The 22,426-nt window shown below is 42.5% G+C and overlaps 1 protein-coding gene across 3 annotated transcripts in view; it reads right to left on the bottom strand.

Moving 5' to 3' along the window:
- Sp1 (Sp1 transcription factor) overlaps window positions 1-22,193 on the bottom strand; it is a 30,650-nt gene extending 8,457 nt beyond the window's left edge. The window contains exons 1-4 of one of the 3 annotated variants that reach the window (XM_039078432.2): window positions 21,963-22,193; window positions 20,463-20,620; window positions 18,669-20,037; window positions 3,498-3,666 (exon numbers count right to left, since the gene is read on the bottom strand). In XM_039078432.2, coding sequence (XP_038934360.1) covers window positions 3,498-3,666; window positions 18,669-20,037; window positions 20,463-20,620; window positions 21,963-21,969 — 1,703 coding nt within the window. In that variant the 5' untranslated portion in view covers window positions 21,970-22,193. Of the gene's footprint in view, window positions 1-3,497; window positions 3,667-18,668; window positions 20,182-20,462; window positions 20,621-20,961; window positions 21,819-21,962 lie in introns of those variants that run through there. The other 2 variants (NM_012655.2, XM_039078431.2) reach the window with 2 other exon arrangements.
- Between the last annotated feature and the right edge of the window lie 233 nt (window positions 22,194-22,426).

Raw genomic sequence — 22,426 nt, 5'->3', positions numbered from 1 at the left:
TTTCAAAATATCAACAATAGCAAAAACACCACGGTTCTGCCAGGTATGGGTGATACCTACCTGGAATTCCAGTACTCAAGAGTAGAGGCAGAAAGAACAAACATATTTACATGTAAAGCCAGACTGGGCCAGGGATACAAAGCAAAAGTATTATCTCAAAAAAAAAAAAAAAAAAAAAAAAAAAAAAAAAAAAAAAACAAGCAACCCAACAAAAAACATCAATTAAGAAATAACATTCTGGGCTGGAGAAATGGCTCAGTGGTTAAGGGTTAAGAGCACTGACTGCTCTTCCAGAGGTCCTGAGTTCAAACCCCAGCAACCATCTGTAAAGAGATCAGATGCCCTCTTCTGGTGTGTCTGAGGACAGCGGCAGTGTACCCATATATAATAAATCTTAAAAAAAAAAAAAGAAATAACATTCTCTGCTTTTCCTGAAAACACAGGAAAAATCACCAAAAACAAGCTATTTTGTTACTTTTCTTTTCTTTTTTTTTTTTCTTTTCTTTTTTTCGGACCTGGGGACCGAACCCAGGGCCTTGCCCTTGCTAGGCAAGCACTCTACCACTGAGCTAAATCCCCAACCCCTTTTCTTTTCTTTTTTTCAGAGCTGGGGACCGAACCCGGGGCCTTGCGCTCACTAGGCAAGCGCTCTACCACTGAGCTAAATCCCCAACCCCGTTTTGGTACTTTTTTATGAGTTGTTTTATTAATGTCCGAAAGAGGCCAGAGGAAGATGTTAGATCCTCTGTAACTAGAGTTACATATAGCTGTGCACTGCAACCTCTATCCTCTGCAAGAGCAATAAGTACTCTTAACTACTGAGCTATTGCTGGTTCCCTGGAGACATAACATTCTAATCTCAAAGTATATTGCTACACAAAACCCCAATACTTGGAATGTGAGCTCAGAAATGTTGTAAAGGAATAATATAGTACATGAGTAGGTCATATTATACAGCTCTTGCTTCTAACTCTGATTTCTCATTGATTCTGAATGCTAGGAAAATGTTCTATTACTGAGTTTATCTCCAGTTTCTAAGTTTATCTCCTTATTTTTGCAATAAGAAATCATTATATAGCCCAAGTTACCATAGATCTCCTTGTGTAGACCAGTTTGGCTCCAAACCTGGGATTAACCTTGTGTCTCTGCTTCCTGGGTGATGGGATTACAGATATATACCACCAGGCCTGGCTTTATGGGATGTTTGTTTATTTTTTGGAATCTTATTTAGCTCAGGCTGGTTTTGAACTGACTTTTAGACTAGATGGGCTTCAAATCTGCAATTTTCTGCTTATACCTTCCAAGTAGTGTGGTAGCTGATGTGTGTCACCAACAAATCTGGCTTCACTAACGTTCTTACATGCATTTTTTTTTTACACAAAGCTATATCCTATTAGTCCTTGCTCTCTTTTTATTTTTTTATGTCACGAGCAGTATTTGCTTTTTCTAGAGGTGGCTACTAAACAGATGCTGGTAGTGGCATATGCTTCTAACTTCCGCACTCAGGAGGCAGAGGCAGGTGCATCTCTGAAATGAAGGCCAGCCTGGTCTTCAGAGTAAGTTCCAAAACAGCTAGGGCTACATAAAAACAAATAAGTAAACAAACAAACAAATGAATTCCCTGTCTCAAAAACCAAAAATAAACAAATGAGCCATTCCTCTAGGCCTGAATATTAAGGGTGAAAGAAAAGCATGGAAGCTCATCCTTGTAATCTCTACTACTTAGGAGACAGAAGCCAAGGCCAAGTTAGGAGATGGAGCATTACCCTGATTCCATGTAAAATAAAATAAGAAGCTTATAGAGGAATTATAATTCAGAACATGGCTGCTCTGGCAAGAGATCATATCCAAAGACCTTCTAGGTCTGTGTAATCCTAGAACTCACTATGCCACCTCCGCTGGAATACAGACAAGCCTTTAATCCTAGGAGACAGAAGCATGAAGATCTTGAGTTCTAGTCAGTTCTGTTCAGTCAGTCAGTGGAGTTCAGAAGCAGTTTTACAGGGAGAGCCCCCCCCCCCCAACCAAGTTGAAGAGAGTTATAATAAGCTACACACAGGTAAAGACAGAATGAACCAGAGAATAAAAAAAAGTCAAAAGATTAGAACAAATTGCTAGAGTTAGTTTGAGGTGAAGCAGGGAAATTAAGTAAGAAGCCAGTTTGAATCAGTCAGCTTAGAGAGGAGTTCTGAGGCAGAATAGATGGGTTGAACCAGCCAACAAGAGCTAAAAAGTGTAAGCTTACTCAGCAGTAAGTCTCAGAGACTAAAAACATTCTAGGCCTATATTAGACTGTAGGGAGGCTAGAGCCTCCCAGGCCTAAGCCTAAGTTAGACAACAATTACATCAGGTGACTAAAAATTATGTTTATGGGAACTGGACGTGGTCTCACACCTTTAATCCAAGCACTGGAAGTCTCTTCGAATTCAAGGACAGTCTGATTTGCATAGTGAGTTCCAGACTAATTAGGTCTACATAAACAGACCCTGTCTCAAAAATGAACAAACAATAAAAATGAAATAGAGGGGCTGGGGATTTAGCTCAGTGGTAGAGCGCTTACCTAGGAAGCGCAAGGCCCTGGGTTCGGTCCCCAGCTCCGAAAAAAAGAACCAAAAAAAAAAAAAAAAAAGAAATAGAATAAAAGTTGCTGAGTTTGGCAGACCACGTCTATTAATCCCTGCCCCTACCCTAAACTCTTCCAGTTTATAACCTTCCCTCCCTCCCTAAGCTTATCCTTCCCATACAACCTTGCCATCTAGACAAGTGTTCTCGTCTCTCGTTTTTTATCTTTCTGTCTCATTTTCTACCCTGTTCTGTCTCCTGTTATGGCCAGGTCGAATCTACTGGTTATTATTTAGTCTATTACTTTCTCTCCTTGCTCTGAACTCTTCAGTGCCTCTGGCTATACTCCACCTCATATCTACAATGAAAACCTTCCCCTCAACCACAGCTTGGAACGGTCATGTCCTCAACTTTATATATCTGGTGCTCAACCCCTCACTTTATATACTCCCTATCTGGGGTTAAACAGACACATGTATGTGTTACACAGGAAAAGTCTGTCACATGACATGTGATTACAGACATGTATGACCACAACTGCTTTATGCAGTGCTGGGATTCAAACTCAGGACTTCATAAATACTAGGAAAACCCTTTACCAACTGAGCTACACACTCAACCTCTCCTATATCTTTTTATAAAAAACCTTATTTATTTTGTGTATGTGAGTACAACACTGTCGCTCTCTTCAGTCACACCAGAAGAAGATATGGGATCCCATTACAGATGGTTGTGAGCCATCATGTGGTTGCTGGGAACTTAACTCAGGACCTCTGGAAGAGCAGTTGGTGCTCTTAACCACTGAGCCATCGCTCCAGCCCACTCCCTATGTCTTAAATAATAAAATTATACACTTTCCCTCATATTTCTATGTTCATTGTTTGTTTATTTCTATAAAAAAAAGAAAAATTCTATATTCAATAAGATGAGCTCACCTCCCCTCACTGTCTTTACAATAGGGGCATGTACATGCTTCCCGCCGAGTCCTGCGACCAGCTTGGGGTTGGGGATCAGGGCTGTTCTCTCCTTCTTCTCCACCTGCTGTCTCATCATGTATTCCATCACCGCCAGGTCCATGAAGGCCAAGTTGAGCTCCATGATCACCTGAAATAAAAAGGAGAAAGGTGGCAATGGGTAGGACAAAACAGTTATAGAAATCTCATGACAGAGCCAGGTGATGGTAGCACATGCCAGTAATCTTAACTCTTGCAAGGCAGAGGCAGGTGGACCTCTCATGAATTTAAGGCCAGGTTGATCTACAGAGGGAGTTCTAGGACAGTGAGGGGTACACAAAGAAACCCTGTCTCAAATAACCAAATAAATAAACAAATAAAATTAAAATAGAGAAAAAAAATCTCACTGGTACATCACACTCATAGCACCATCCCTTTTCTTTTTACATTTTTTTTTCTTTTTTCTTTTCTTTTCTTTTTTTTTTTTTTTTCGGAGCTGGGGACCGAACCCAGGGCCTTGCACTTCCTAGGCAAGCGCTCTACCACTGAGCTAAATCCCCAGCCCCTCTTTTTACACTTTTTTTCCCCACCCCCTCTTTTTACACTTTTAATTACAGTTGATTCTTCCATGAGTGGTGTGTGTAGGATGCTTGTCTAAGCCAGAGGAAAACTGTTGGCAATCAGTTCTCTTTCTACCACATGGGTTCCAGGAACCAATCACAGGCTGTCAGCCTTGACAGGAAGTATCTTTACCTGCTGAGCCATCTAACCAGCCCATGACACACCGTTCTGTCAAGACTCGTCTTTCTATTTTAATCTGACATAAGGTCTTGCTATATTTGCCCAGAATGACCTTGAACTCTGAGGTTCAAGCAATTCTCTGGCTTCAACCTCCCAAATAAGTACCCGAGGGACTGCCAAGGGGCTACAGGTTTAAGTTTACATAGTAGTTCCAGGATAACCTTGGCTAAACAGTAAGACCCATGCCAAACAGAAGCCAACATGACATCACTATCATACTGGAATCTGTTCTCCACCCCTTTTAAATAAGAGTTTTAGAAAAGAACAGTTTAATCTTAAAACATGGTACCAGTTAAGCAGTGAGATAAATTAAAGACTGGCCTTCCTGTGATGAAAGTAACTAGGAAACCAGAGGCACAGTGTAATGACAGTCTTGGCCAAATCCAACAGTTGCCTCTAGCATCAATTTCTGAACCAACTATGGCTGTTAAAGATATTCTCAATGGCTTCTAAGTAAACAAGTGTGGCTAAAGCCAAGCCTTCCAAGATCACGAAGAGTCAAAACCTTATTCTCTGTGGAGACCCCGGGAATCACTAAAGTATGATGAAATGAAAACGTCAAGAACTGTAACACAAAAACAAAACATCATTCTAGAACTGATCTCCGTGCCTCCACACAGTAGGCGAGTATTCTACCATTCAAGAAGTTAATTTCTATATAGTTCTAAAAACTCCAATTAGGCATCTGGGCTCCTTAACTGTCATCTTGCTGTGAAAAACACTGTTTAAAAAAAAAAAAAAAAAAAAAAACTTGGGAAAGAAAAGGATTCATTTCCTCTTACAACTCTTAGGCCATACTCCATTCTGAGGGAAGTCAGGGCAGAACAAGGCAAACAAGAGGCAGGATTAGTTTAATCTCCAAGGCATGGTCACCCTGCTTACACCATGTAAGACCTGTAGGACAGACCAAGCTCCCAGTGTGCTGGGTCCTCCCATACCAAGCATTAATCAAGAAAATAACCTACAGACTTGTCTATAGGCAATCTGATGAAGGTATTTTTAGATTCACTTATGTATATGAATGTCTTACTTGCATGTATATCTGAGCATTACGTACTGATGCATGTGATGCAGGCAGGGACATATATACAGGTTGCCTGAGAGATCAGAAGACAGAATGGACAACTTAGTGAGAACCTCCTCTTCCCAAACTCCCCAATGTGAAGATGGATGAGAATATACGGTAGAGCAAGCATAGACCTTGAGAAGCAAAAAAAGAAAACATTTGGGCATCCTAGGGAGAAATGGGGTCTGGAAGGTAGCTCTGTGGATAAGTGCAATGACTGCTCACAATTGTCTTTTAACTCCAGTTCCAGGGGGATTTGACTCTATCTTCTCATCTCTACAGGGACCAGGCATCCACTCGATGTACAGTTTTAAATTTATTTTACATCTACTTAAGATCAGCTCTCTGGTTGGATGCATGCTTAATTCCTACACCAGAGAGAAAGAAGCAAATGGATTTATATGAGTATGAGGCCTGCCTGGTCTACAGAGTGAATTCCAGGACAGCCAGGGCTACAAAGAAACCCTATGTTTAAAAAAAAAAAAAGTTCAAAAAAAGGCTCAAAGATAAATACTCCCTATCAATAATATAACCTACAAATAAACAGAAAGAAAAGTAGTTAGTAAGCAAGAACATAAGGACTGAACTTTAGGGGAAAGGTAAAAGTCTATAAAAATGATCATCACGGGGCTGGGGATTTAGCTCAGTGGTAGAGCGCTTACCTAGGAAGCGCAAGGCCCTGGGTTCGGTCCCCAGCTCCGAAAAAAAGAACCAAAAAAAAAAAAAAAAAAAAAAAAAAATGATCATCACTAAGGCTGGAGATAAGGTACAGAAGTTAATAGGGCTTACTGCTCTACTAGGACCAGAGTTCAGGACCTAGCTCTTAGAATAGATCTCTTAACACTTTAGTCTGTAACTTCAGCATCTGGGTATCCAACATCTTCTGGCTTCTACAAGCACCTGCACTCACACACACGTAAACACAAAGAGGGAGTACAAGTACACATAATTTCTTCCTTCCTCCCCTCATGTGTCACACACACACACACACACACACACACACACACACACACACACACACACACACTTACTCACACCAACACAAAAACACGATATCTGAATATGGAGGCCTGGAACTCAGTGATTCACCAACTTCTGCCTCCCTCATGCTAGTATTAAAAGCATGCACCAAAAGGCCCAGAAAAAGCATATTTAAAAAAAGAAAAAGTTCATGAGCAGGAGAGATGACTTTGAAGTAGTTCAGAAGTGGTTGTCAATCTGGGGCCCCTTTTACTGGGGTTACCTAAGACCATCAGCCAAACAGTTACTTACATTATGATTCATAACAGTAGCAAAATTACAGTTATGAAATAGTTGATTATAATATTATGGTTGGGTGGTTACCACAACATGTGGATATATAGTAAAGGGTTGCAGCATTAGGAGAGTTGAGAACTACTGGCTCAGATTACTGGCTGCTCAGAGGACCTGGTTTTGATTCCCAGCACACACACATGGCAGTTCATAACCATTTATGACTCCAGTTCCAGAGTATCTGATATCCTAACCTCTTCTGAGCTCCTCTGGTACCCAGCACCCATGTACATAAACATGGGTGTACAAATATATTCAGGCAAAACACCCATATACATAAAATAAATTTTAAGCTTATGACTAAGAAAATCCATGCTGGGAATAGTAGATAGAACCTGTCTGCCATCTCAGCAACACCAGGCAGGTACAGCTGGATAGTGAAATCAAAACCAGCCTGACCTATAAGTAAGACCCTGTCAAGCACACATTAAAAAAAAAAAAAAAGTTGAATTAGTAAGCATGATGGGAAGCCTTACGTTTTCCCCCTTTTCCTCTTTGTATCTTCTGTAATTTCTTTGTAGTTAAAAACATTTAGGGGCTGGGGATTTAGCTCAGTGGTAGAGCGCTTACCTAGGAAGCACAAGGCCCTGGGTTCGGTCCCCAGCTCCGAAAAAAAGAACCAAAAAAAAAAAAAAAAAAAAAAAAAGAACCAAAAAAAAAAAAAAAAAAACATTTAGACTGGGACTGGAGAAATGGCTCAGCGGTTAAGACCTCTGATTGAGCTCTACCAGAGGTCCTTAGTTCAATTCCCAGCAACCACATGGACGCTCAAAACCATCTGTAATAGGATCTGATGCCCTCTTCTGATGTGTCTGAAGACAGCTACAGTGTACTTATATATAATAAATAAAAAAAATCTTTAAAAAACAAAAAGAAAAACTGCCTCCAAAAGAAAAAAAAACAAACCGGTAGTTTTCTTTAGAGCTCAGCAATCAGCAAAATGGTGCTAATGGCTTTCACCAGTAGATGTCACTGTGACTAAATAAGACAGAGATTTTTTTTTTTTTTAACATACCAGATGTAAGAAAGGACTATACCAATTTTAGAAACATAAAGAAGATATTTTGGAAGTCTTTCCATCAAATCTAAATATTAATTTCAGTTCTGTTAATGTTTCCTAACTAAGGCTTGAGTTTTGTCATTTATCATGAATATAAAGGCGAATGGTAATGGCACCCGCTTTTATCCCAGTACTCTGGAGGCAGAAGCAGGTAGATAGATCTGAGTTTGAGGATGGCAAAACCCTGTCTTGAAAAACAACAAACAAGTAAACAAAAAAGAAAAAAAACATAATAAAGAAAAGGTAGATCATGATGTTGACTGCCTATAATTCCAGTGCTCAAAAACTGCAGCTGGCAAGAATGGGGTCAGTCCCTGCCACACAGTGAATTCAACGAGTCACAGGACAGTATACAGCAAAATAAGACAAAAACCTGCCTCGACTTCCCAACTGCAAGGATTATAAGCACGAGCCACACCATTCCTGATGATTGTGTACTTTCAGTGTCAATTCACTCTCTCACAGCAGAAGCACAATAGAAGTAGAACTAGTACTCAAAGCCAAGTGTGGTGGTACACTCCTTTAATCCCAGCACTAGGAAGGCAGAGGCAGGCAGTTCTTTGTGAGTTCAAGACCAGCCTTGTCTATATAGAGAATAAAGTGAACTATTTCCAGTACTTGAGACACTGAGGCAAGAGGATAACCACTGATGCCAGTATGAGCTACAAAATAAAATCCTGTCTCAAAAACAAGTACACAAACAGAAATATTCAAGTGAACTATTCTAGGTTTTAAAGCTCCAACATTTTAGCATCTATAACATGGAGGCTTAAAGAACCAAACTTTAGAGGCTAAAGAGATGGCTCGATTCTTTAAAAAACTGCCTACTTTTGTGAGGACTCAGGCTGGTTTCCAAGTATCTACATGATTTCTCACATCTTTAACTCCAGTTTGGCTTCTGTGAGCACTATATGCACATGGTGCTGAGACATACAGAATAAAAGAATTATTTTTTTTCTTTTTTAAATGTGTATTGGTGTTTTGCCTGCATGTTATGTCCATGTGAGAGTGTCAGATAGCCCAGAACTGGAATAATGGAGTTGCAATGTGAGTGCTAAGAACTGAACCCAGATCCTCTGGAAAAGCAGCTGGTGCTCTTAACATCTGAACCATTGCTCCAATCCCCCAAAATAATTAAATCTTAAATAAAACAAAAAAACCCCCTGAAACTTAAAATACACCTAAACTGAACTTCCAAAATGTACCAAAGAAAACTGCCATTTTTCCATTCATACTCTTTAATTTTTCTCTAGGTACATTCTTAGGGCATGCAGAGCTCAATATCTCTGAACAATACTTCACTGGCTCTTATAATATACCATGCCTTCATCAGAAGCATCGTGATACATTATTAAGTCCTTTAGAAAAAACTCATTAAAAGCTTTTTGTGGACAGAGGGCCAGAGATCTGCCTGACAAGGAAGCCAAATTAAACTCCAGTCTCTACCTCAGTCCTCTCTGACTAAAACGGTTTGATCTCCATCCCCCCCCCACAACCAGTCCCCAGATGGCTGGCGCGTGTGCGCTCTCTCTCTCTCTCTCTCTCTCTCTCTCTCACACACACACACACACACACACACACACACACACACACACACACACACACACACACGGCTCAGCAATCGACAAAGATGGGGTTGCACTTGCCACTCTTGTACAAGAACAGGTTTGGTTTCCACAACCACTTAAAACTCTGGTACCGGGGTTGGGGATTTAGTTCAGTGGTAGAGCATTTGCCTAGCAAGTGCAAGGCCCTGGGTTCGGTCCCCAGCTCCTCGGAAAAAAAAAAAAACCAACAAAACTCTGGTGCCAAGGGATCTGATGCCCTCTTCTAATCTCAAACACAAGGCACAAATGTGGTGCACACAAACATACAGGTAAGGCACTCACACAAATACACAAGAATAAATTTAATCAATGAATAAATAATATAGTGAAGCATCTAATGAAGTCACCTGATGTCACTTCTGGCTTCTGCATATTCCTACACACCAACACAGAGTCTGTGTATGCTGGACAAATATGTTACAGTTACAGGTCCCAGATTTAAGGAGGAGACCTATCTCAAAGGAATAAACTGGACAGTAATAGGGGAACAATCAACAGCTGCTCTGGCTTCCATGAACTTACATGCACACCCACACAGGCACATGTTACACCACCCACCCACACACACTCATACCCACACACAAAAGAAAGAGGGGCCAGGTGTGGTAGCACATACCTTTAATCCCAGTACTCAAGAGGCAGAAGCAGGGTGATCTGAGTTAGAGGCCAGACTGGTCTACAGAGTAAATTCCAAGACAGCAAGGGCTACAAAGAGAAACCCTGTCTCAAAATAACAAAATAAAACAAAACGAATGTAAAATGTTTCTGACTCCAGCACTCAGAGGGTGAAATAGAGTGTCCATGAATTAGAGAATCATCTGGGTTGTCACATGAGACCCAGTCTTAAAGACAAAGATATTCAATATGGTGATATACACCTATCATCTGTGGTAATATACACTTCTAACACAGGGACAGCAGGATCAGAAGTTCAAGGTCCTCCTTTGCTACATACACCAAAATACAACTATAAGATAGCTTCAAAATTTAGAAAAAGGAGACCTGAAGACAGTATCTAGAATCATTCAGAAAACTGGTAAAGAACAGTAAGATAGAAGTTTATTGTTGGGCTGGAGAGATTGTTCAGCAGTTAAGAGCACTGACTGCTCTTCCAGAGGTCCTGAGTTCAATTCCCAGCAACCACATGGTAGCTCACAACCATCTGTAATGAGATCTGATGTCCTCTTCTGGTATGTCTGAAGACAGTGACACACATAAAATTAAAAAAAAAAGTTTACTGCTAATAATAGTTTCTCAGGGAAAAAAATAAAAAGAAAGGTAGTCAGAGGTTGGTCTGTACACAGCATACATGAAGTATTGAGTTTGATCCTAAGTACTGCATAAATTGGGCACTACTGTAGGCACTTACAAATTCAACACTGGGTAGGTGAAGGCAGAATATCAGAAAGTTAAGGTACACTGAGACAGCTCAGTGGGTAAAAAGAGATTGTTGTGTAGACATGAGTACAAATCCCCAGCACCATATGAAAAGCTATGTATAACAGCTCATACTTATAGATCCAGCACTAGCCAGGACAGAGAGAGGCACTCTCAAGTCAATAGGGCTGACAGTGATAAAGATACCTGAGATCTTGTTAGGATCTTTGCATGTAGGCATAGGAACCCACGAACCTGCACACGTATGCACATGTACTACATATCATACTTATATATGAAGTCCAAGATCTTTATCAGCTACACAGTAAGTCTGAGGTTAGTCTAGACAATATGAAACCCTGTGTCAAAGAAATAAAATAATATAAAAGAGTCAAAAGCTGAAGAGATTGCTCAGTGGTTAAGAAGACTGGCTACTCTCCCCCAGAGGACCTGCCTTCAATTCCCAGCTCTCACATGAACAGTCACAACCACCTCTAATTCTAGTTCTGAGAGACTCGAAACTCTTCTGGCATCTGTGGGCACCAGTATTTAATAAGTGTACAGGCGTACATGCAGGTAAACACCCATACCCATTAAGGGGGTAGGGTGGGGATAGGGTGGGGGAGGAAAGTGTCAAGAAAACAGATCACATCAGATACATACATACATGCTTTAATCCAAGGGTAGGGAGTCAGAGGTAAGCAGATCTTTTTGAGTTGGTCTACAGAGTAAGCTCAGGACAGCCAAGGCTATATAGAGATCATGTCTTTTTTTTTGGGGGGGGGGGGGGTTCTTTTTTTTCGGAGCTGGGGACCGAACCCAGGGCCTTGCGCTTCCTAGGTAGGCGCTCTACCACTGAGCTAAATCCCCAGCCCCGATCATGTCTTAAAAAACAAAAACAATGGGCTGGAGAGATGGCTCAGTGGTTAAGAGCACTGGCTGCTCTTCCAGAGGTCCTGAGTTCAATACCCACAACCACATGGTGGCTCACAACCATCTGTAATGGGATGAGGCCCTCTTCTGGTGTATCTGAACATAGTTACAGTGTACTCATGTACATTAAATAAATAATTCTGGAAAAGAGGAGGAAATAGTTAAAAAAAAAAAAAAAAGAGGTCATCTTTATTGGATTTTCATGTTCAATATTATAGGAAGAGGAGGGCTAAGTGAGAAAAGATAGGAACTTAAAAATAAGTTCATCATCATTCTCCCTTCCTTTCCCCAAACCCCAGACCAGGCTGACCTCAAACTCAGAGATTTACCTGCTTCCCAAGTACTATGATTAAAGGTGTGCACCACCCCCAGCCAGCTCTAAGTCCCTTCATCTTTTTTTTTTTTAAAGATTAATTTATTTATTATATGTAAGTACACTGTAGCTGTCTTCAGACACACCAGAAGAGGGCATCGGATCTCTTTACAGATGGTTGTGAGCCACCATGTGGTTGCTGGGAATTGAACTCAGGACCTCTGGAAGAGCAGTCGGGTGCTCTTAACCGCTGAGCCATCTCTCCAGCCCCCTTCATCTCTTAAAAAGCAAATTGTGGGGGGATGGAAAGATGGTTAATTGGTTAAGGGCTCTTGCTGTTTTAAAAGACCAGAATCTATATGGAGGCTCACCACTTCTTCAAGCACCAAGTACACATGTGGTATACAGATGCACATACTCATAATACTCATACATATAAAATACTAAAAATAAATATTAAAAAGAGGCAAATCTTTTTTTTTTTTGTTTTTTTTTTTTTTTCGGAGCTGGGGACTGAACCCAGGGCCTTGCGCTTCCTAGGCAAGCCCTCTACCACTGAGCTAAATCCCCAACCCCTAAAAGGGGCAAATCTTGTTGTGACCTAGATATTTCCTCTTTAAAAAAACTTCAAAGTAGTTCAGCTATCATTTCTTTTGCACATAGGTAAGATGTTAGATACACAAAAATTAGATATGCAAATCCAAACTTGTATAACAAGTAATGTTGTCCAGTTTCTATAAACAACTCACAGATTAATAAAATATGGAAGTACATATAAAATTTCAAGTTATAATCAAGATTTGCAAACAATTCTCCAAGATTCACTTAAAAGCTTGGTTGTTAAAGGCTAGTGGCTGTTCTTCCAAGGACCAGGGTTCATTTCCCATCACCCATCTAGTAGCTTACAAATATAATTCCAGTTCCAGGGGATCTAACATCCACATAGAAACACACAAAACACCAATGCACATAAAATAAAAATAACAAATAATTTTTTACAAGTAACAGTTTTCATTGGGTATAGTGGACACACCCATAATCACAGCAACTTTCGAAGTTGAGGCAATAAGATCAGGAGTTGAAAATCAGCTAGGGGTTGGGGATTTAGCTCAGTGGTAGAGCGCTTGCTTAGGAAGCGCAAGGCCCTGGGTTCGGTCCCCAGCTCCGAAAAAAAGAACCAAAAAAAAAAAAAAAAAAAAAAAAAGAAAATCAGCTAGAGGTCAACTTGGGTTTATAACACCCTAGAGACAGAAGGAGAGAAAAGAGAATAAAAAGGAAACCATAGATATTTTCAGGTCTTCAAAACGGAAAAATTCTATTCACAGATTTTTGTTTGTTTATTTGAGTTTTGCTGTTATTGAAAATAAGGACTAGTCTCAAATTCACTATCAATACAGCTGAAAATGATTTTGAACTCCAAATCCTCCAGTCTCCCAAGTGCTTTGGATGGTACCCTGAGATGGTACTTTTTAAATGATGACTTCTGTTTAAAGAGAAGTTCTTTAAATATGAGCACATTTATTGCTTTGAAACTCAGTGAGGGGCTGGAGAGATGGCTCATCTGTTCTGAGTTCAACTCCCAGCAACCACATGGTGGCTCACAACCAACTGTAACATGATCTGATGCCCTTTTCTGGCATGAAGGTACAAATAGAGCACTCATACACATAAAATAAAAATCTTTAAAAAAAAAAAAAAAAAGGACCATGGCTTCAATAAACAAGTGTATTAAAGATTCAGTAACATGTTTCACTTGATACGCTACACTACCTTAAAACCAAAATGTTTCTCATATGAGCTTTTGCACAAAGTGCAAATTCTGGATAAATGTGGGTGCTCTTATCTGTAAACACTCATTGGCTGAGGCAAGAGGATTGTCACAAGTTTGAAGCCACCCTGGATTCCATAGTACCAAGCCAGTCCAAACAACAAAAGAAGACTAAATCTCAGGGGAAAAAATACTTTAAAAACATTTTTATAATCTAAGCTTGATGATTTCTAATGCTCACATGCACTAGTCAAAAACAAAACTTTTTAGCAAATTAGGTCTAAGCAATCTGACTCCAATTTCAGTGAAACTGCTGGCAAACCAACACCAGTATCACATTCAACTTAACTGGTGAGTCAAAACATGTTCCTGACCCCAATGAAACTTAGCAGATGTAGAATTTTTATTTTTAGTGCCTAAAATTTTCATGAGTGAATTGTAAACATCAAGATTATCTGTTCTATTCTCATGCCAAAGCCCAGCTCTGCACTATTAGAACTCCCAAGAAGCCAACCACATTCCATGTTTCAAAGCTGTCCCCATGCACACTCAAGGCAAGTTTCAGGGTTTGACTGTGGCGGGAGAGATATGAAGTTTGAGAGAATGACAGAACAGGCTTTCTTATAAAAAGGAACAGGTACTGATTAAAAAAAGAAAAAGGCTATGAGTTATTTAAGACAAAAATAACTCTAGGAACTTACATATAATTTCACTTTTGGAAACTAATCTCAGTTAACAGGGTGGACCCTTCCACCTGCCAGGGGCAAAAGCGTGAAAAATATGGGACACGGAAGTAGGGGTTTTATCTCAGTTCTAGATTTTTGCCTTTGCTTTTACCACAAAAGTAAAGAGTAAAGATCAACAGAAAACTATAAGCATTTTTTAAAAGTAATGTAAACAGACTGAAAATGAAACACACTACAGTTCTCTCCCTGTCCTTCCCTCTCTACAGTGTTTGATTTTTCCAGACAAGATTTTCCTGTATATCCGTGGTTGTCCTGGAACTCAGAGATCCACCTGCTTCTGCTGGGATTAAAGTGTTGAGCCACTATAGCCTGGCTCTCTCTCTTTTTTTAAAAGACAGGGTCTTACTTTATATGTAGCCCTTTGTCTGTCTCTATCTTCAGAGTAATTAAAAGTTATGAGCCACCAAACTTGGCCCAAAGCTGTAGTTTCTAAGATTAACTCAGTAAGATGGTTTCACATTCAATGGAATTTCTACTATACTATACTGTGAAAAGGATAAAATTATTAATGTTTGAGTTTTAGAATACATAAATTACTGTATCAGAAAAGAGGGTAAAATAAGATATTTTGTTACAACACCTACAAGTCTCTAGGGAACTATAACATTTTGAACAAAAAAAAAAGGGGGGGAGGGCAGGAAGAGGTACAATCATGACCAGTTTAATAACAAAAAATGTAGTTCAGTTGGAGAGTGCTTGCTTGCCGAATATTCATGAGACTCTGGGTCTCATGAATGCCCAGCAACATCTAGTAAAACCAGGTGGAGATTTTACTTGGAGCTGCAGTAATAAGATCACAAGTTCAAGGTGCCCTGCAGCTACATAGTGAGAGACCTGGTCTTTAAGAAAAATAAAACTGGGGGTTGGGGATTTAGCTCAGTGGTAGAGCGCTTGCCTGGGAAGCGCAAGGCCCTGGGTTTGGTCCCCAGCTCCGAAAAAAAGAACCAAAAAAAAAAAAAAAAAAAAAAAAAAAAGAAAAAAAGAAAACTGGGGGCTGAAGAGACATACTAGGGCTGGAGAGATGGCTCACTGGTTAAGAGCACTGACTGCTCCTCCAGAGGTCCTGCGTTCAATTCCCAGCAACCACATGGTGGCTCACAACCATCTGTAATGGGATCTGATGCCCTATTCTATTGTGTCTGAAGATAGCTACAGTGTACTCATATACATAAAACATACAAATCTCAAGCCCAAGGCCCTGGGTTCGGTCCCCAGCTCCAAAAAAACAAAACAAAACAAAAACAAACAAACAAAAAACAACAACAAAAACATACAAATCTTAAAATGTATCTTCAAAAGCATATAACAATCAAGAAAACAATCTTAACTTACAAAATGGCTTTCCAGGTCAAAATGCTGCTCAGTAAAGCCTTAACCACCTGAGCTCAACACCTGGAGTTACCTACATACAGGTGAAAGAGAATCAATTCTACAAAGCTGTCCTGACCACTAGATAGCCCTGTCCTATGACATATAAAATGGCAAACTTCCCCCAAAGCATGACTGAGCAATGGAAAGGCTTCACAACTGTTTTCTAGAGCCTAAGTTACAAACCTTTTAGAAATCAAAAGGATCCAAACTACTAGCTGGAACCATTGTAATAAGGTATCCCGGGGGATGGAGAGATGGCTCAGTGGTTAAGGACACTGACTGCTCTTCCAGAGGTCCTGAGTTCAATTCCTAGCAACCACATGGGGGCTCACAACCATCTGTAATGGGGACCAGATGCCCTCTTCTGGTGTGTCTGAAAACAGCTACAGTGTACTCATATAAATAAAATAAATCTAAAACAAAACAAAAAAAAAGGTTATCCTGGGATACGGAGTATGAGCCTGTGCCCCATCCCCAAAATATATTAGTTCCATGTTGACCTACATGGTAGTTTTTAAAAAACAGTTGGAGAGTAGACAAGGAATTAATACGCGTAGCTCAAACCAGCAGCACTGATCCTTTCACCTTGGCCTCGAGTGCTGAGATTACAAGGATAAATGATAATCAGCCTCATGATATACTCTAAAATGACAAATTCTAAAAAGGCTTTCATTTTTATCTTATGGTTCTGACTCTTGGCTCTCTAAATCTTATTGTTGGTTTTAGTAGGGTGTTTTTTGTTTTTGTTTTTTGAGACAAGGCCTCCCTAAATAGCCAGCAGCTAGTTAGCTTTGATCGTTTTTTGTGTGTGTTTGTTTTTGGTGGTGGTGGTAGGGTGTTAGAGACAGGGTTTCTCTGTGTAGCCCTGGCTGTCCTGGAACTCACTCTGTAAATTAGGCTAATAGCCTCAAACTCAAGAAATGGACCTGCCTCTGCCTCCCAAATATTGGGATTAAAGGCATGAGCCACTACTACCTAGCAACTAGCTGGCCTTTGAACTCATGATTCTCCTACACAGCCTCCCATGTTGTGGAATTACAACAAGTGGTCACCATATCTATATATCCAATGGTTACTCGGTTTGCACAGAAGGTAGGGTGTTAAAGATCAACTAGGAAAATCAGGTATGCTATTGCACACCTCTAATTCCAGCACTAGGAGACAGACAAGCAGATCTCTGTAAGCTCAAGGCTGGTGTGGTCTACATAGAGAGCTCCAGGATAGCCAGGGTCTCTTAGTAAGAGTCTGCCTCAAACAAATATACAATACAAAAACAAAACACAAACAACTCCCTAAAACAAATAAAAATCAGAAGCTCACTTAGTTGAAAATCTTTCTGAGGCTGGAGAGACGGCTCAGTGGTTAAAAGCACTGGCTGCTCTTTCAGAAGGCCAGAGTATGGGTCCCTACCCATACACATCAGGTGGCTCACAAACACCTGAATTCCAGCCTCAGGAGATCAGATGACCTCTTCCAGCCTCCTGGGGCACCCACCCATCCAAACTGCATAAATACACAGATATAAACACATATGTATAAACAACATTTTAGGAAAAAAAATCTTTCTGGAATCCATTAAGCCATTTCCCCCTCAATTATGAGTTATAACTCATGAGAAAACTGTTCAAGTTGAATCATCCCACTCTGTAACCTACTTGGCGGGAACTAGGTTCCTGAACCAAAATGTTGAGGAACTACTTGCTGCCTCCTGCTCCTGACTCTTGGGAAGCAGGTGCTACCTCAGTGGCAATGCCTTCTCCACCAAGATGGGAGTTAATTCAACACTTTAATCAGATAAAACTGCCAACCAAAATAAACCTCCCATTCCTTAAAGGATGACATTGGTGCACGCCTTTAATCCCCACACTCACTTGGAAGGCAGAAGCAGGCAGGTCTCTAAGTCAGAAGCCATGGTCTACAGACACCCAGAGCTACTCAGAAAAATAATTTTTTGTATGGTGCTGAACATGAATCCAAAGTCTAGACACATGAAGCCCTCTACCACTGAGCATCAATCCTAGCCTTGGTTTCACATTCTAGTTATCTTAGATCTTATTTTTATTTTATGTATGTTACCTAAATATACAATCCTGAGCCACATTCATACAATGACCAAGTAGGCCAGCCGAGGGAGGAGCTGGGTCTTCTTAGAATTCAATCCAGATTCTTTAGAAGAGCAGCCGCTTTAACTGTTAAACTTTCTATCTCTCCAATCTCTATTCTACAATCCTTGTTTTGAGACAGAGTCTCTACCATCCTGGCTGTCCTAGAACTATATAGATCAAGCTGGACTTGAGGTCACAGAGATCCACCTGCCTCTGCCTCCTGAGTGCTAGGATTAAGGCACGTACCATCACATTAGGATCCATTTTTACATTCTTAAAAGGGTTTCTGAAAACAAATTGCAAACTACATGAGATTCAGAAGGCCATAAATTTAATCCCTGTCACTGCTGGGTGAGGGGAAAACCATAGAGAATATGAACTATGAGAATACATATGGATCTCAAAGCCTAAAACATTTACTACCTGATCCTATGTAGAAAGCAACCAAGCTTTAGTTTGTGGTCCAAGACAACAGGAAGTAGAGTCCACAGGGCATTACTCAGGAGTGCTTCTTTCTCATCAGATCAACTAAGAAGACATTAATTCAGCTCCAACTATCCTGACTGAAATATTTTACACTTGCTTGGGTGTTTAGCCTTAAGGAAACATCTCAGAGTTCCACTTCCCCCTTTACACTCAGTAGTATCAGGGAAGCATTAGTCTGGGATTAGTGCAAAGAATGGATGTCTTACCTGGGGTGTTTGCTATAGCCAAAGGCAGGCCTGGAAGCTGGTGCACCTGGATCCCTGAAGTACCCAATGCACTGAGGTTAATGGTCTGGAGGCCTGGCATGGAGGACAGTTGAGCAGCATTCACAGTGACTGTGCCAGCAGGAATGGAGGCAGCTGAGGCAATGGGTGTAAGGGTGGTATTGCTGCTGCTAGTCTGCCCCAAGGAAACACCCTGCATAGGGGCCAAGGTGATTGTCTGGGCTTGTGGGTTCTGAACTTGAAGGTTCTGCAGCTGAAGGGTCTGCCAACTGACCTGTCCATTGGGCCCCACGGTTGGTGTCCGAATGATGATGGGGCCAGAGTTTTGAACAGCCTGAAGCTGGAGGTTCTGGAGGGTTTCCTGGGAAATAGCTTGAGTTGTGAAGGTCTGTCCTGACAATGGTGCTGCTTGGAGGGCCTGAAGAGCTTGTCCACCTTGAACTAGCTGAGGCTGAATAAGAATTTGTTGTTGCTGTGTCTGCTGACTTTGCTCTCCCTCTTTTTGCTGACTTCCTTGCAGTGATCCTCCTGATGTCTGGTTCTGCTGGATGTTTAGAGAATCAGACCCTTGCAGCCCACCAACTCTCTGGGATGTCTGGCCTTGAGAACTAGTCCCTGATGATCCGCTGCTGGTAAAGTTCATAATTCCCATGTTGCTGGTGGTGGTAGTTGTTGAATAGCTGTTGGCATTGGTGAAAAAGGAGCTGGAACTGGCTTGTGATGACACCAAGCTGGCAGAACTGATGGCAGTCCCTGAGGTGACAGGCTGTGAGCCACTCTCCTGGGATCCAGAGCTGCTGATCGTGCCTGCCTGAGAGCTGGGAGTCAGGGTAGCTGCAGAAACGCTGTTGACAGGTAGCAAGGTGATGTTCCCATTCAGGGCCACTGGTACATTGGTCACATACTGAGTCTGTCCTGAGAGCACATTATTAGCAAGGCCTTGGAGGGGGACAGCTTGCTGGAGTAGATTTGGCATAGCAGCAATAATGTTGCCCCCACTTCCTCTATTTGTGATGATCTGTTGATTTGCACCTGGTATGATCTGTATTTGACCAGAACCATCCTGCTGCACTTGGGCCCCAGTGGCAGCAAACTGCAGCTGTTGCCCATCAACAGTCTGGAACTGTGGGATTACTTGATACTGAATATTAGGCATTACTCCAGGTAGACCTGTCAGAACTTGCTGGTTCTGTAAGTTGGGGGTAGCAGCCACAACATACTGCCCACCAGAGACTGTGCGGTTCTTGGAAGACTCACTGCCATTGCTGCCATTGGTACTGTTGCCACTCTGTTCCTTTGAGGTAGGGGTAGCCCCAGAGGAGGAAGAGATGATCTGCCAGCCATTGGCACCCTGTGAAAGTTGTGTGGCTGTGAGGTCAAGTTCACCTGTGCCCCCTGACTGACTCGGACCCTGGGAGTTGTTGCTGTTCTCATTGGGTGACTCAATTCTGCTGCAGGTTGCTGCCAGCAGAGCCAAAGGAGATGGCTGGGATTCCTGGCCAGAAGAGAGGAAAGGAGTTAGTGGCACCCAATAGCTGGCCTAGGGGGCAGTATTCAACAGACAAACAGCAACAATGCAGGCATATAAAGAGCAAAAACCAGAAACAAAATGCTAACTTCTGTGTACTGTTCCAACTTTCCTATTTGGGGACCCTCTAGATCACCTATCTTTCTGTGTGTACTTCCCTACTGTACTTTCTCCCAGAGTTTTTGGTTAAGGAGGTTTCTAAGAATACTTATACCCTTTCAATACCTTCCCCATCTTTGATCACTCACCTGCCCTCCTCCGCCACCACTGCTGCTGCTACTGCCTGTGCTGCTGCTTCGAGTCTGAGAAAAGGCGGCACCACCACCGTTCCCGCTACCCCCGTTATTGCCACCAACACCTTTTTCAATCTTCACAGCTGTCACTTCATCCATTGAGTGATCTTGGTCTAAAAATAATTACAAAACAAATAAGTTGAGGGGGAAAAACATTAAGATTTAAAATTAACGTTTTGACCACCAGCAATGACTAATAAAATGTTTTTTTTTAAAGGTATTAGTCAGATACAGCTAGTTATGGTGGTAGGCCTAAAATCCCAGTATTTTGGAAGTGGAGACAAGAGTTCAAAGAAATTCTCAGTTACACATTAAACTGAGATGCCAAAGCCATAGGCATGCAGAGCAGGCACATGGCTTAATGGTGTCCAAGACAGGTCACTATTTTCCCAGGCATAAATTAACCCCAGAAATGACTCAAAAATTGCTTTGGAAGCCAGGCATGGTGACTCACACCTATAATCCCAAGACTTGGAAGGATGAGCCAGGTGGTTCTAGGTCTGCCAGACCTACAGAGTAAGAACTGATCTCAATGCAAACAGCACTTTTGAGGGAATTTGAGAGCAGTGTCTCAGAAATTAAAAAAAAAAAAAAAAAAAAAGTGGGGCCTAGTGATGGCACACTCTAATCCCAGCACTCAGGAGGAAGAGGCAGGCAACTAGGTAGCTAAAAGTTTGAGGTCTGCATAGTAACTTCGAGTTACTACGAGTACCACATAGACCCTATCTCAAAAAGAAAAACAAAAAAGCATCCTGGAAGGAAAAGGAGACCCAACACATAGGTGGATGGAAAGTGGGCTAAAATTAGGACTAAAAGAGATGGAGACAGATTAAGTGTAAACAAAAACAGGAAGGGGCCGAGAAAGGGTAAATTGTAAGTGGAGGTGAGGAAACATCTGAAGAGGGCAGGTAAGAGGCTAAAATGGTTTAGGGCTTAGAACCCAGGTTTGGGGCTGAGGGGCCGGGCCATAGAAGGAAGGGGCGGTTTCGGGGTTAGGGGCGTGGCAAGGGCGGGTCGGATGGGGGAAGGGAAATTTACGGGGGTGCGGGGGAGGGCCTGGAGCAGGCTGGGACCGGAGGGCGGACCGGGGAGGCGGTTGGCCCAGGCGGGGCCTGCACTGGTCGGGCCGCCCCCGCGGCGCCAGCCCCCGACAGGAGGAGCCTCAGGCGGCCGGCCGGGTAGTGGGGGGTAAGGCCCGTCCCCCGTGGCCGGGGCGGGCAGGGGGCGGGCGAGGCCAGGCTGCCCCCTCCCCCGGGGCGGGTAGCCCATCCCCCTCCTCCTCCGAGGCCCCGCCACTGCCCCTTCTCCCTCCCTTCCCTCCGCCCCGGGCGGGACCAAGGCCGCCGCCGCCGCCTCCCGCCCGCCCCCCCTCACAGCGGGGACCGCCCGGTCGGCCCTCGCGCGCGCCCCCTCACTCCCCTCCCACCCCTAGGCTTGGAGTGGACTCATCCTTACCGCTCATGGTGGCAGCTGAGGGGCGAGCTCAAGGGGGTCCTGTCCGGGGGGGTTGGGGGGGGCCGGGAAAAACGCGGACGCTGACGAGGCAAGCGAACCCGGACCGGACAGGGAGGGGGGGGTAAGGAGGAGGGAGCAGCGCGCCACAAGCCCGGCCTAGTCCCCGCCCCTTATCTGCTGCCCCTCCCAATGAAGGAGGGTGAAAGGAGGGACTTGCAGAGGAAAGGCGGGCAGTCTACCCAATGGCAAGACTCGCTCTCTCTCTGAGGCGTGTAAGACCAAGTTGCGTGCCTGGTTTCCGCCCAGAAAGGCCGCCCTCTCAGTTTTAACAACCAATTAGAGACTCGGGAAGTGGTGATGGGCGGGATGAGAAGATGGACTTGCAGAGAAACCAGTCAACCACCAGGCGGGCTCCGTGAGCGGTGGGGATAGGAGGAGATTAGGTAAGAAAGACAGGACAACGA

The sequence above is a fragment of the Rattus norvegicus genome, chromosome 7 (genome assembly GCF_036323735.1).
Source record: "Rattus norvegicus strain BN/NHsdMcwi chromosome 7, GRCr8, whole genome shotgun sequence".
Lineage (NCBI taxonomy): Eukaryota > Metazoa > Chordata > Mammalia > Rodentia > Muridae > Rattus > Rattus norvegicus.
This window is presented reverse-complemented; position numbering and strand designations above follow the sequence as displayed.